Here is a 16,321-nt window from a genome sequence, read left to right on the forward strand (position 1 = left end):
TGGAGTGATGAACCACGGCGCAGATTTACTCTCAAGAGGGCACCCTCGTTATGGAGAGTGGAGACTTCACCAGGAGGTGATGGAACTGATTTGGAACCGCTACGGGTGCCCGTCAGTAGACCTGTTTGCCTCCAGAGAGAACACACAATGTCCCCTGTTCTTCTCTCTGAACGATCCAGAGGCTCCGCTCGGGGTGGACGCATTGGCGCACGCGTGGCCACGCACACTCCTTTACACATTTCCCCCGTTGGCTCTGATAACCCCCACATTAGACAGAGTGAGGAACGAGGGTCTAATTGCTATTCTGGTATCGTCGAATTGGCCTCAGAAACAGTGGTTGGCGGAGATAACGCAAATGCTTTATTCACAACCGCTGCGACTCCCGCTGCGCAGGGATCTGTTATCTCAGGCTCGGGGGGAAATTTCTCATCCCCACCCAGAACGTCTGGCTCTCTGGGCTTGGCCCGTGAAAGGGTGAATCTAACGTCATGTGGCCTGCCACAGAATGCTATAATGACCATCCAAAGCGCAAGGGCGCCTTCGACGGGTACTGTGTATGAGGCTAAGGGGTGTGTCTTGACTGACGAAGTCCCCTTCCAGTGTTCTGTTGATACTGTGTTGATATTTCTACAGTCTCTCCTTGACAAGGGGAGAGCTTTTTCTACGCTGAAGGTGTATCTCGCTGCCATATCAGCGTGTCACGTGGGTATTAACGGTAAGACAGTGGGACAGCATCCCTTGGTCTGTCGTTTCCTATGGGGAGCACGTCGTTTGCGCCCTGTGTCAAAACCTCTATCACCTGGGTGAAATTTGCCAATGGTGTTGGGGGCTTTATCGGGGCCTCCTTTTGAACCATTATCAGAAGTGGACGCGAAAACGCTTTCCCTTAACCCTCCTGTTATGTTCTTTTGTCAGGAACACTCTACCCACTTGTCCCACACTGTCCTAACAGCTGCCAGCTTGTCTCTCCCGTCTACCAGCCCTTGTCTCTCGATAATCAAATCAGATTACTCTGGGGAAAATGTGAAAAGTCTCCAGAGACATTGTGGCTCGAAATATAGTGCTGTCTGTCTCTGCATCCCACAGGCTGGCTGTCGATTCATCCTTGGACTTATAGACCCCAGCCAGGATGAGGAGCCCCAAATACGCATCTAAATGTGTTTTGTCCAGCTCCTTCCACTTCTCCCCTTCCACTTTTCTGTATTGAATTTGGCATGACCAGCTCAAAAGCTGACTTGATGTCAGTCACACGCGTCACTGCCATCCTAGTGGGCCCTGGCACTGTCTTTATTATGTTTTCTGCAGACAGTTTTGCCTGACGCATATTTGGAGATGAAGACCACTGTATTTCACCATGTTTTGACATGAATGTCTTGCTTGGAGGAATAGGAATAGCAATTCCCTCATCTGGTTCAAAATCAGATTCATTAGAATCTGAATTTAGCTCAAGATCGTCTTCGTCTTCAGACACATCCTCCTCTATTTCACTGTCATGATCAGTGATGAAGTCCCGAGCCTCCTGGATTTGCATCCATTTGCTTCTGCTGCTCATTTTGTAAAGGTCCGCCTGACAGAGTGTAATGTTGGTAGGACTCCCATGCAGAGAATATTTGATATGTTTTGACCCTCCCCTGTTGAGTGTCCACTGAATGTGGCTGGAGCTTTCCTATTATTATTATTCCTAAGGTTATGGACACGTCCTACTCGTGCCTCTCAATGGAGTTTAATGCTTTCTACCCTCCGCCGTTCACCTCTGCGGAACAACGTCGGCTACATACGTTGTGTCCTGTGCGCGCTCTGAGAGCTTATGTGTCAAGGACTCTATCGTTTAGGAAAGCGGATCAATTGTTCGTCTCATGGTCTGGCCCTCACAAGGGTAAGCCTATCACAAAGCAGTGTTTATCACACTGGGTTGTTGAGGCTATAACTTTGGCTTATTCAGCAAAAGGGCTGGAGGAGCCTGTTGGTTTGCATGAGCATTCAACTAGGGGCATTGGCATGTCGTGGGCCTTGTTTAAAGGGGTTTCGTTGCAGGAGGTGTGCGAATCCGCTTCTTGGGCTTCACTCACTATCTTCATGAGGTTTAACAGACTTGACGTTACTGCGCCTCGCTTGGCTCATGCTGTTCTGAGTGTGAACTCATAGGGAGCGCAGGACGCTCTGTCATGATTGGAATGGTCACATATCGTTGAGGTTGGCCTGTCCGGCAATACGGGAGTAAACATGTCCCATATGTGAGATACCTCACGATTGCTTGAAAGAGAACTTAGGGTTACGATCGTAACCCCGGTTCTCTGATAGCATGAGTGAGGTATCTCACCGGATTGCCCTTCTTGCGGTTAGCGAGAAGAGGTTGCTGCCTTGAATGACGCCGTACGCACAATCAGATAATTATATAGGGGGCAGGCCTGGGTGCATCAGACGTGGCCAGCCAATCATGGCTGGCGTAGTGATAAAGTGCTTCTGAGGGATACGCGGGGAGGCGTACCCATATGTGAGATACCTCACTCATGCTATCAGAGAACCGGGGTTACGGTCGTAACCTTAAGATATCGGAACACAGCACATGACTACAGAGGCAGGTCCCTATATCTACCATGGGGTGGCACTGTAGCCTATGGCTAGAGTCATCCAATTTTCCACTCGTGTTTTATCAAGGTGTCCTAGTAGCGTTGCCTATATAGCCAACTGTATGACTGCTTCAGATCATAACTATTCAATAGGCCAAATATTAAGTTTTGCATTTGTTCTTATTGGTGTTTGACTAAAAACTTAAGTAGGCCTACAGGTTCCTATCATTTAACACTGATCCAGTGTCATAAACCTTTCTATACCGACATGATCCAGTGGTATCATGGCATATAGCCCAACCGTTTTTCCGCTGGCAATTATGTTAATCGGAAGTTCCATTTCCCACTGGAACTAGCGTTTGTCCGCTGGCATGCTACTCATGTAAAATGGTATTACCAGTTTATACTGGCACCTACCGTTTTTCCGCTGGCATGCCACTCGTGTAAAATGGTAATTACCAGTTTATACTGGCACCTACCGTTTTCCACTGGCAAGCCACTCATGTAAAATGGTATGTATTAGGGATGTGCATTTCTGGCAAAAAATACTATTCAATATTCGCTGAGAAGTATTCGAATAATATTAGAAAATCGGTCAATCAAGAACCCCCCACGCACTGCGGCGTCCCGCCCCTTAAACCTCGGTCCGGACGGACCCGAGGTTTCATCCTGGACGGAATATACTACCGTCATCCACCAGCCGGCGAAGGAGAGCACCCGTTGAACCCCAATCAGGGAGATGGGAGACATCTGGCTGGACAGCCAGGAAGACATTTTAAAAGGAGCACGAGGACTGACATTTGGGAGGAACGGGAGCGAGGGAGAAGGAAGCACTCGGGTCCGCAAGCGAGAAGGAAGCGCTCGGGTCCGCGAGCGACTAGAGGCTCACGGAGGCCCCAAAGACCGTGAGTATAATATTGTGTTATTTGGAGAAGATGAATGCAATAAATGCCGAGTGCGGCTTAACCCTCGCTTAACGTGTGATTCATACCTGGATCCCGGCTCATTGGGAGAGCGGGGTACCACATTTGGTGGAGAATGCAGGCATTCGAAGATCTCACTGCGATCCCTTGTTAAAGTAACCCACCAATCCGGAATGCAGAACCTGGACGGGACAGCCGCCGCTGCAGCAAGAGACGCCACTGCAGCAATAGACGCCGATGCAGTAAGAGACGCCGATGCAGCAAGAGACGCCGATGCAGCAAGAGACGCCGATGCAGCAAGAGACGCCGATGCAGCAAGAGACGCCGCAGCAGGATACGAGGCCGCAGCGGGAGACGAGGCCGCAGCGGAAGACGAGGCCACAGCGGGAGACCGGGACGTGACGGTGCCGTCGGCCTACGCGGACGAAGGGACGGGCCGGCCCTGCATGCTGGCGACCTGTTGGGCACATGAAGCGTCCGGGTGCCCAACCGTACCTGCGAGGGTTATGAACAAAGAGACACAGGCCATATTGGACACCGGCAGCGTGGTCACCCTCCTCCGCCCGACCTGGCGGAGGGAAGGGAAGGGTCACCCATGGAGGTGACGTGTGTACACGGGGACACCCGGACATACGAGACCTGCCACGTGGTCGTCCGGACACCACAGGGGGTTCTCACGGCTAGGGCAGGGATCGTGCCACAACTCACGGTGCCGCTTCTGATCGGGAGGGATTGTCCGATAGCCCACCAGAAGCGGATCAGGCCTCACAGGGAGGCCCACCAGAAGCAGATCGTGCCTCACCGGGAGGGCAACCAGGAGCAGATCGACGCTGATGCCTTGTCCCGACGCGATACCTGCCTGGGCGGGTTCCCCTACTACCGGGGGCCTAATCAAGCGGTGGAGGAGTGTAGCCTCCCGCCCCTTAAACCTTGGTCCGGACGGACCCGAGGTTTCATCCTGGACGGAATATACTACCGTCATCCACCTGCCGGTGAAGGAGAGCACCTGTTGAACCCCAATCAGGGAGATGGGAGACACCTGAGCACGAGCACTGACATTTGGGAGGAACGGGAGCGAGGGAGAAGGAAGCACTCGTGTCCGCGAGCGAGAAGTAAGCGCTCGGGTCAGCGAGCGAGAAGGAAGCGCTCGGGTCCGCGAGCGAGAAGGAAGCGCTCGGGTCCGCGAGCGACTATAGGCTCACGGAGGCCCCAGAGACCGCAAGTATAATATTGTGTTGTTTGGAGAAAATGTATGCAATAAATGCTGAGTGCGGCTAACCTTTGCTTAACGTGTGATTCCTACCTGGAGCCCGGCTCATTGGGGGAGCGGGCTGCCACAGCACGCACGCACACACGCACCTCGGATACACGCACAAACAACGACACAGGGAGAGTATGGAAGGATGTAGCAAAATTCAAATGGCAATGCAATTTGCAATTCAATAAGTCATGACATTATGCAATTGACAATTCATTATGCAATTTAATAATGTAATTTGGAAATACGTTATTCAAAGTGTATTTTAATATGCAAAGTGTCACTGAAATCCTCAATAAAATTTGCAAACGTGATAACAATAAAAATAGAATAACCTTCCTTTATTCAAATTGAAAAGCTATAGCGTCCCCGTGATTGCATTGCACTTCGCCAAGCTCCATCTGTTGCAAAATTCAAAAGACATTTCAATCCACAAAACACTTCGCAAAAGATTTTACAAAACGTTTTGCAAAAGTTTATGCAAAATCATTGTTTTGCGTGCTCTTAAGAGAATTTTTTTTTTTTATTTAGCTGTAGCCTTGAGAAAAGTGTTGTGTATTCTGGGTTAAATATGATTCCTTAGTAATGAAGCACCGGGGTATTCTGGGTAATATTCTGGTGGAAGTCCCTCTCGGTTGTTACCACTGTTCACGTGCCATGCTGGCTTAATGAACAGTTAACGCAACGTCGTTGTCCGTGTTTATGTGAAGAAGTAAGGATATGGCAAATCTGGCGACGAGGACGTCTGAACCGGCGCGTGTTGTCTACTAGAAGTGGAGTTTTCTGTTTCCCGCTGATGCCCCGTGGTTCGCATGACTGCCGACCCTCAGTGCGCGGGGTGTGCTCCGGACAAGTCAGCTGGAGGGAAGAACGGACAAGCGATGACGTCGTGAGTTTTATTTGAGGGGGAAGCAGCACTAATAGCAAGGGGCTTAAATGGCTGCAATTATTGGCTTCCCAATTTAGTTGTATAGGTGACTGTACAATGACAATAAAGTCTATCTTTATCTTTTATCTTTAATCGGCACCTTTGATGAAAGCATCGCACAATGGAGCTCATATACAGAGCGTTTTGGCTACTTTGCCGTGGCTAATGGAATAACAGATGAGAAACTGGTGCCCACTTTTTTGAGTATAATGGGACCAAAAACGTTTAACCTGCTGCGAGATTTACTACAAAGCCAGGCAGTAAAACATACGAGGAAATAGTGGATATACTGACAAACCACCTTTCACCCAAACCCCTGGTAATTGCAGAAAGATTCCGATTTCAAAAACGTGGCCAGGAAGAGGGTGAGTCTGTCACTATGTTTATGGCAGCCCTACGCAAGTTGGCTGAACACTGAGTTTGGGGATGTGTTAAATGACACACTAAGGGACAGGCTGGTATGTGGACTGAGAAATGAAGCAGCACAGAAGAGATTGCTCACAGAAAGAACATTGACGCTGGAAAAAGGCATAAATGTTAGTGTGACAATGGAAATTGCATCAAAGGAAGCCCAACAACTAAATGCTACAGGAAGAGTACACCAACTCGTCAGTGATAAAACGTACGTACAAGGGCCATGTTTTCGCTGTGGTAAATCTGGACACCTTTCAGCGACATGCTGGGCTAAAGAGTTGGACTGTCATAAATGTGGAAAAAAAAGGCCACATAGAACGGGCATGCAGAAGTAATACGAGCACAGGCACAAGCTCAAAGATAGAGAACAAAAGAGACAATGTCAAATACAAACAGAAAAGACATGTGCGCACAGTTCAGCATAAAAATGAGAGGAGTGATTCCTGTAAATACTGTGCGGATAATGAGTGTGGATGGGAGCTCAGATGGCTACTGGGCTGAGCCACAGTTGGAAGGGCACTCAGTAAAAATGCAGATAGACAAGGATTCTAAAGCATCATTACTGTCGCACAAACTGTACAAGAAATACATGAGGCACCTTCCACTGTGGCCATCAGACACTGTTTAAAGCATATACCGGACACGAGTGCACATGGAAGGGATGACAGATGTGACTGTAATCCACAATGGACAAACAAAAAAGCTTCCAGTCTATGTGACCAAGGGGAATCATCCTGCTATAATGGGACGTGCATGGCTACGTGAAATTCGTCTTGACTGGCAGGTGGTAAGGAAGCTGTCACACAGTCTCACTCCCCTCCAGGAGATACTGGAGAAAAACGCAGAGGTTTTCCGTGACGAATTAGGCAGCATGAAGTATATAAGTGTGAAGTTACATGTCAAAGCTGACTCCAAGCCTGTGTTCATGAAAGCTAGATCAGTGCCATATGCAATCCGAACCAAGGTGGAAGCGGACCTGGATGCCCTGGTCAAGAATGGCGTTTTGGAGCCTGTGACGATCAGTGAATGGGCCACGCCCATCGGCCATCGTCCTGTGTTACTAGCAGAACAATATCCCCTTCCCCTAATTGCTGACTTGTTTTCTGGGCTGAGTGGGGGTAAAAATCCAGCAACATATATCTCAGTCAGGCTTACCTACAAATGCATGTGGAAGAACAGCCACGTGAAATGTTGACCATCAACACACATAAGGGACTTTTTAGATACTGCAGACTGCCTTTTGGCATCACCTCAGCCCCAGCACTCTTTCAGCGGGCGATGGATCAGATCCTCAGCGGATTGCCAGGGGTACAGTGCTACTTCGACGATATCTTGTGCACCGGAACTAGCAATGATGAACATCTGCGCAACTTGGACGCTACCCTCCAAAGACTGAAGGACTCCGGCTTGAGAGTCCGTAAGGAGAAATTTGACTTCTTCCGACCATCAGTGGAATATCTGGGGCATGTAATTAGAATAGAATAGAATCTTTATTTGTCATTGGGTTGAATACAGTGTATTTACACAACGAAATTAAGGTGCAGATCTTGTTCAGTGCTTTTTTTTTTTAATTTAAAAAAAAAATATTTTATTTTTTATTTTAATGCAATTAATGCAGATGGGCTGCACACTGCACCATCCAAGGAAGCAGCAGTCGTGGATGCACCTCTGCCCCAGATTGTCAGCCAGCTACGATCCTTCTTAGGACTGTTGAACTACTACGGGCGCTTCATCCCCAATTTATCTTCGCTGCTACAACCGCTGCACGAACTGCTACGCCAAGATAAAAAATGGAAGACGGCTGGCTGTCAGGAGGCTTTTGAAAAGGCTAAAAAGGTGCTGACGTCGTCCGAGGTCCTGACTCACTTTAACCCATCACTTCAGCTTCAGCTCGCCTGTGACGAGTCTAAATTTTGCTCAGCTAGAACGGGAGTCACTGAGCATTGTGTTCAGAGTTCGAAGTTTCATCAGTACCTATATGGGAGACGGTTTACACTCCTAACTGACCACAGACCCCTCACAACCATCCTTGGTCCACACACAGGTATACCATCGCTCGCCGCTTCCCGACTGCAGTGGTGGGCTTTGTTGTCTAACACAGTGGACATATTCTACTTTAGGGAGGTAGAAAAAGCACCTGTTTCAGCTGTACAGGTTAAGAAGGAGACACGAAATGACCCGGAATTGTCTGCTGTGATGGACATCATTGTCAAGGGTCGACCTACTGGTGATGACGCAAACTTGAAACCTTTGATTGGAAGGAGGTTGGAGCTGTCGGTCCAGTCTGGGTGTTTGATGTGGGGGAGGGGGGTCGTCATTCCCTTGTCACTTCGCACAAAAGTGCTGCAACAGCTACATTCGGGACACAGTGGAATAGTACGTATGAAAGAAATAGCAAGAAGCTACTTTTGGCGGCCTAAGATGGATAGCCAAATTGAGGAGCTTGCCAAGAGCTGTTCATCAAGCCAAAAAGTCAGAAACAACCCTCCCCCCGCACCTCTTCACCCCTGGGGGTTTCCATAAGGACCATGGCAGCGTGTGCATATTTTGCGGGACCATTTGAGGACAGGATGTTTCTTATTGCTGTTGATGCACACAGTAAATGGCCGGAGGTGGCTATCATGAGATCAACCACGGCAGAGAAGACTATTGAGAAGTTGGGGGAAATGTTTAGTCGGTTCGGATCTCCCGCACAGCTCGTCCCTGACAATGGACCCCAATTTGTCTCACAGGAAATGGCTGGGTTCCTACAAGCTAATGAAGTTCAACATATTAAGTCAGCTCCTTACCACCCCGCAACGAATGGTCTCGCTGAAAGGTTCGTTCAGACCATAAAGCATGCTTAGAAATCATCACAGGGACAAGGAACACTACATCAGAGACTGCATATCTTCCTGCTGACCTGCCGCAACTGTGCACATGCAACCACCAAGACTTCTCCTGCTAGCCTAATGCTAAAGAGAGACCTGCGCACCACCTTTGACCTCTTAAAACCCTCATCGGTGAAGGAAGTTGTCCAAAGTCAACAAGAGAAACAGGTTGGGTACAGAGAACAGAAGGGCAAAGAAAGAGTTTTCACCGCAGGAGAATCTGTGCTGGTAAGGAACTACCGTGGCGAACCTAAATGGATTCCCGCCACTGTTATTGCACAAACTGGTCCAGTGTCTTACACGGTCCAGACAGCTGATAGTGTTTGGCAAAGACACGTTGATCAAGTCCTGCAGACTCTGTCAGTGCCGGCGGTGCCGGTACTGGGGAATTTTCCAGATGCACCTGTCACTACACCGGTTCATCTACCCTCACAAGTGCAGGACCCAACTGCACCAGAGACAACTGTTCCAGTGGAGGATGCGGCTGTAGCCGACGCTGAGAGACCGCCCCTTACAGTAGCACCTGCATGAAGTTCACCTTTAGAAGACCATGAGATGAATGTGTCTTCGGAGAATAGATACCCTACCAGAGAGCGACGGCCTCCTGCTCGCATGGACTTGTAGAGATTTAGTTAGTGAATGACCCAAGTTGCTGTGGCAGAATAATCCCCATGGGTACGGTCAGGGGACTGAGGTAGTCCAACCTCACCCCTAGGTAGCTATGTAGAGAATACTGACCTGTGTTTTAAATGTAACGTTATTAATAACTGTTTAATGGTTGATGTGTTAGACATCTGCAATGTTATATAATTTATGGTTGTTTCACAAAAGTATTTTCTTTGTAAGAGGGGAGGAGATGTTGTGTATTCTGGGCTTACTATGATTCCATAGTAATGAAGCACCGGGGTATTCTGGGTAATATTCTGGCGGTAGTCCCTCTCGGTTGTTACCACTGTTCACGTGCCATGGTGGCTTAATAAACAGTTAACGCAACGTCATTGTCCGTGTTTATGTGAAGAAGTAAGGATATAACAAAAAGCGTGGAAGACGAGCTCACGCGAGTGCGGGCACTGGACAAGCCCTTAAGGCAAAGCCTATATGGCTACGCCTACAATCATAGAACTTGAGTTATAATAACATAACTTGACTTCTGTTACTATTCTGTCTTAAAGCGTGGGAATACCTTCAAACCAGTGGGACACCTTCAAATAAGCTGTTGCTCCAAGGATCAACTGGGTCAAGGAGACAAAAAAGGATGTTGTCCTGAAACTGCTAGGTAAGATAGGACAGGATCAGATAAGATAAGATAAGATAAGACTTTATTATTGCCCAGTGTGGTTGGTTTTTTTCGAAGCAACAATGATAGAGAAGGTTCAGGATGGTTTGTCTCTCGTCCTTGTTGTGAATTAGGGGTTAGTCAAACAGTCTGCAACTTCCATGATGATGTCCGCCGGCAGACAGGACTTGAAGGAAAGCAGTGATGAGGATCAATTGTGAAATACTTAAATCAGATATTGGCTCCCGCGGAACACAAATTTGTGACTGGATACTGAGTTCAACTGGATACTGTGAAACACTGAGATACTTCTACTGCAATCCTCTGAACTTTACCTAATTGTTTTACGTTAATGTTAAAGTTAAATATTGCACTTAAAAATGGCTTTGTTTAAATATTTTTGTTAAACATGAGTGAGTTATCTGCTTTTGAAAATAAAAATACTGTTGCTGTTACATGCTATTACATGTATTTTGTTGTTATTTTTACTTAAAGGAGACATATTATGGTGTTTTCCCAACAAGTAAACATAGTATTTGGGTTCCAGAAAACATGTTTTTTAAGCTGTTTGCTGGAAATAGCTATTCCCCTCTGTTTCAGTCCCTTCAGTATGCGCTGTTTCTGGTGTCTGTAGCATTGATGCAAATGAGCTGCTGCCCATTGACAAATGAGCTGTCAGACTGAACCACAGCATGGAGGAGAAGGGATTGTTGCCGTTTGCTGACTCCTGGAGATCTATATCTATATAATATAACTAGAGCTAAATAATTTGCGATTAATCACGATTAATCGTGAGTTAACTATGACATTAATGCGATTAATCACGATTAAATATTTTAATCGCTTGACAGCTCTAAATATAACATTACATAATATTATATACGGATATTCATATAATATATCTAATATCACCGCCAAAAGCTATGTGCGCCTCGGATGATATTATGAATAATAAAGACTGTTTGACGTCTCTGGTGTTTCCACAAGTAAAGACTCATAGTGGGGGTTATCTCGGCCATGGTTGAGAAGAATTGGGGGGAAGGAACTTTGGCATTGACTCTCTGAAGTCCATGAACCACGACATGGAGAAGAAAGGGCTTGTACTCCCAGCCGGGAGTTCCCCCAGCCGGAGCTGCTCGTCCGCTGGTCCACAAAATCTTAGCGATGCTCTGATTGGAGGGGAGTGGGGAAGTGGGAGGTAATATTCGACTGTGTCCCCTTCCTGCTAGGAGGGGGCGCCGAAACTGACTCGCTCGTTTGGTAGCTGGAGGCGGGCTGCTTCCAGAAATGCATATCTCACACAAAAAATCATGTACAGACTTTCTTCAAAGTTTGTATGAGTGTGGGAGTACCATCTACCCACAACAACACCCCAAATCCCAGGAAAAGTGCTGTTTTCATAATATGTCCCCTTTAATCAAAACAACCAGACTGCAACAAAACACTTTTATGCAAAAACGATCTGCTTTTGCAAATTAACTCATCAATATCTAACCCTATGTACTGTATGTATAATTACATATATGATGTCGCCACAATCACCAAAGTGATGATAATTTCATTCCTCTGGGTGTTAAGTGGGCCTTAAGTGAGTAGAGATCATATGGTAATCCTGTATATTATGCTAAAGATACTCAATGATATATTTTGGAATGAACTACAAGCTTTATTGACCTGGTTAACCAAAATCTTCTTTATCAACATATTTGTGTAACAGAGTCAATTATACAGCAGTAATATGTGTAACAGAGTCAAATATACAACAGTAATATGGATTATTATAATTCCACAAAATCTGATTCAATAATTATAACCTGACATGTCCGGCCTCCTGAGTCAATATGTGGAACGTTTTAGACTTAGTTTCTTTACCCCAACGTTCACTTTCGTGGGTCCCCCCTATAAATCTGCTTCACGCTTTGGCCTCTCGCCTTTTGATGTTGAACTCGGGAGAGGTGAGAGACACTGTGGTCACAGAAATGTCCATGTTTTAGCCTAGCTTAAACTTATTGTGTAGTACGCTAACATATTTCTGTAATTTAATTTGTGTAGGGGCTCACGTTAAGAGTTGACCGGAGGATATTGTTATTTACACCTTTGTCAGGTATGTTTTCTTTTTTTAATGAATTGAATGCAACATCCCCTTTTGATGTTGTACTCCTTGGGAGAGGAGCTCACGTTAATAAGAGTTGACCGGAGGATATTGTTGTTATTTAAACCTTTGTCAGAATAAACAGAGATCGCCTCCAAAGATATCCTGGTCTGGGCCTCTTCCAAACACAACGCAGAAAATGCCAGAAACTCACCGGTTACATTTGATCACAATAAGGAAAAGCTTTAATCATTTTATGACAAACCATTCTACAACATGCGATTACCCTTTGTACTGTGCTTCCACGCTGTTTGGATTGGAGTCAAGTTAATTCATAACTACTGAAAATGACCCAATGTAACTATAATAAATAATGTTCACAAGAAAACAAATGGGACAAGACAAATTAGCATTAGGTGTTGAAAGCTGTACCGTTTGGAAACTAATCAATATATCTTGAATATCCAATATATATATCCAATATATCTTTATCTTGAAAATCAAGATAAAGCATTTGTAATCAATTCAGCAAAAGGCAGATACTAGAAAGGTATGTCTTGAAGTGAACTTTGACCGTATATATGGCCATGTTATCACTATATAGGCACAGTCACATAGACTGACTTAGCTCAGTTTCATCTACCGACTAACACTGTGCTTCTACTAGAAGTCTGGTTGTACATCAGCATGAACAGGCGTAACTTGAAGAACGTGTTGGTGGTGTCCATCGGGTTCCTCTCCCTGTTCACGGCGTATGGTGGCCTTCAGAGTCTGCAGGTAAGGGTGACAAAGATCTTGAATACTTTTTGTAACGATACTAATGCCGTTTTGACATAATTTTTTTAAATAGAAGGAAATTGCAGCCCTTAAACAGCCCGTCGACCCACTGTTTTAGCTGGCATAGATTAGTATGTTGACAATTATGTAAGACTAAGTTACTACGTTTAAAACAAATAAGAAAATGGGTTTGGGTTCACTGGCTCTTCTGTCCACTGTTATATATCACTTTTGCTGAAACTATCAATAGGAAGGAAGGGGAACGTGTTATCCCTAAACTAAACCACCCAGGTTTTGGATAGTTAATATTTAAGCTAGTACCATCATTGTGTATAAACAATATAATCAGCTGTGAGGTATATGAAATGCACCGCACACCGTGGTGTTAAACTCTTAGTGTTTGAGAAGCCCAACGCCCTCCCTCGGCACAGCCATCAACACGTATCAGAAGCATAGGATTATTCACCAGTCATACCTTAATGACAAATTATAATCTTATTTGAGATAGTTTGATGTAAAATTGCATCATATAAGAAATTGCTTCATTTTTTTGTATTACTATTTTTAGTATTTCTTAATTCAATATTGTATTAATTTGAAACCATACTACAACTTCCAACTCCGTCCAACCCATCTCGACACAGAAAGCATGAACAAATATTCATGTAGAGTCATGAATTACTGTGTTATCCCAGTCTACTCCAATGCAATTTCTGTTCTCTTACTTCCAAATGCCAGTGAACAGTGCCCGCAGCATGAAGAATAATAACATGAAAAAGGGATAATAATGACGAGGGAAAAAAATATGGAATTTTTGGACAAATCAATAAAACTGAAACGGATCATAGCTCCCTCCAAGGTCCTGCAAGGTCCTCTCTTGCACCAATAATGCTCATTTGGAGCACCTTGTTGAAGGTGTTCCATCATGAGACCGAATCGCCTAGGAATGAGGTTTAAAAAGCAAGTGTTTAACAAGCCATCATCTCTTTCCAACCTCTCCTTCCTCTAGAGTAGCCTGAATGCAGAGGAGGGGATGGGTGTGGCCTCGCTGAGCGTCATCTATGCCTCCATCATCATCTCCTCCATGTTCCTACCCCCCCTTATGATCAAGAACCTGGGTTGCAAATGGACCATTGTGGTCAGCATGGCCTGCTATGTGTCCTACTCTTTTGGAAACCTCTATCCTGGATGGTAAATATTTGATTCAACTGGATTCGTAAAAATCTAACTTTTTTTTTTTGCTAGCTCCAAGAAGCCTTGGACGGAAAGTAGAAATACTACCTTAAAAAAGAAAATCGTTAATAATCATAATTTCCTATTTTTTTCGCCATCTGGCTTGGGATTCAGACTCGCAACCTTTGGGCTACTTGTCTGTTTCTCTAACTTTTGGCTGCCATCCTCCCGAAATGCCTACCAATTATTAACACTCGCACACACTTATAACAGCTTCTATTTCATCCCAGGATCCATGTACATAAGATAGACATGATAAAACATAATCAATAAATAACTAGACATGTTGCCGCTTGTGCATTTTCTGAAGAAAATGCATGTGGTAGCCAAGTTTCGATTCCCTGGGCTGCTTTGAAGCGGACTTGCGATTGATCGTTATTGTTTGTTTGCGTTATAAGTAGTGTTGTCAGTTTAACGCGTTATTTACGGCGTTAACGCAAACCAATTTTAGCGGCATACATTTTTTTATCGCGCGATTAACGCTTTTGGCTTGGCAAACATTGACGTTTTTTCACCTGCTGTCTAGCAACAACTAGTCACGTTAGATATATTGCAGAGTTCTTCAAGGAAAGTGATCAAATCCAAAGGATAGCTTTTAACAGTTACTTTAATTGGTAAAGTAATTCGGTATGGTAAACTGACTATGAAGCAAAAGGAGGTTGAAGCATATCTTTGCACGTGCAGAGCGTCTCCCAGCTGACCAAAGCTATATTAACCCTATCCTATGGGCTGCCAAGAGATTCTGGGGCTGTTTCCTTCGAATCACCCGCTTGAGCACGTCAAGTGGGCGTGTCCTATGTAGTGGGCGTGGCCGGGGTGACTTAATGGCTTCGGCTTCTTCACCTAACTAAAGGTGATGTCTTCTGTGGTGGAGCAGCCTTCAATAAGGTCTTACTCCCCTTGTGGCTATGTATAGTATTTATGGCTTATATGTTTGGTCCTGCTTCATAGGGTCTATGTGTGGGTAGCTTAGGTTCTTAAAATACGTAACAGATAAACTATATAAACGATATAAACTAGGCCTACAACACCATACCGGATCTAGCTACACCGGAAACTAAACAACAAGCACGCCGCACAAACTTGTTGGGGCAAGCAAGGATACGGAGCGGGTGAAAAACTCCTTAAAAGTGTGTGTGTGTTTTTGTGTCACTCTGTTCCAGCCATAGATAGTATAAAAAAATGGATGTAGCATCTAGGCAGACCTCTGTTATCCCAACTGCATCCAATTCTCTTGGTATATGTGCGTCGCCAACTTAGTTTGACTCGTCATAGTTTGGCTCCGCCACATTTCCTTTAACCAAAAAAAGGGGGGGGGGGGGGGGGGGGGGGGAGATACGCCCATCTGGGTGGCGTAAACCGAATTAGCAATTATTCATACATTTTAACCCCCAATAAAATAAAAACTCACCCCCCTCAGTGTTGTCATGGAGATATGAACTAAACACACTGACTAGAATGTTTTTTTGGACCAGGCTGTAAATAGGTTTAATAAGACTGTGAAAGTGGCCTGTTTAACAAGCGAGTCAACGAAGAATTGCTCCCTTTTGATACCACCTCGTAGTGGCCACCCGGTGCTACTGCAATCTTTGTCACTTCCGCATTGGATGCTGGTATATCTCGCTGTGGTTGGGGCTTGGTTCCAGCCTGCACGAGGGTTCTATAGAGTGGCAAAGTCACGCCCCTTCCGGTAGAGCTCATGGGACCTATGAGATTGAAAAATATGAATGGGTGTCAATGGAGAGAAAATAATTATTTTCTGGTCCCAGTCTTTATATGCCCTGGATTACACATATGTTGTTTGTGGATTTAAACAGTGGTGGGTAGAGTACTGAAAATCTATACTCAAGTAAAAGTAAAAGTACTCAAAATCTACTTTAGTAAAAGTAAATATTCCAATTGGAATACCTACTTGAGTAAGAGTAAAAAAGTACTTTGGTTTAAAGCTACTCAAATTACAAGTTACTTTACATTTTTGTA

The 16,321-nt window shown here is 45.3% G+C and overlaps 2 protein-coding genes across 4 annotated transcripts in view; both read left to right on the forward strand.

The window, feature by feature from the left end:
• Nucleotides 1-16,321, forward strand: part of ift172 (intraflagellar transport 172) — a 516,193-nt gene that overhangs the window by 370,420 nt on the left and 129,452 nt on the right. The window lies entirely within an intron of this gene.
• unc93a (unc-93 homolog A) overlaps nucleotides 12,044-16,321 on the forward strand; it is a 31,120-nt gene continuing 26,842 nt past the window's right edge. Inside the window, exons 1-3 of one of the 3 annotated variants that reach the window (XM_060041936.1) lie at nucleotides 12,044-12,194; nucleotides 12,999-13,108; nucleotides 14,118-14,299. In XM_060041936.1, the coding sequence (XP_059897919.1) occupies nucleotides 12,059-12,194; nucleotides 12,999-13,108; nucleotides 14,118-14,299 (428 nt within the window). In that variant the 5' untranslated portion in view covers nucleotides 12,044-12,058. The other 2 variants (XM_060041937.1, XM_060041938.1) reach the window with 2 other exon arrangements.

Source organism: Gadus macrocephalus, chromosome 21 (genome assembly GCF_031168955.1).
Source record: "Gadus macrocephalus chromosome 21, ASM3116895v1".
Lineage (NCBI taxonomy): Eukaryota > Metazoa > Chordata > Actinopteri > Gadiformes > Gadidae > Gadus > Gadus macrocephalus.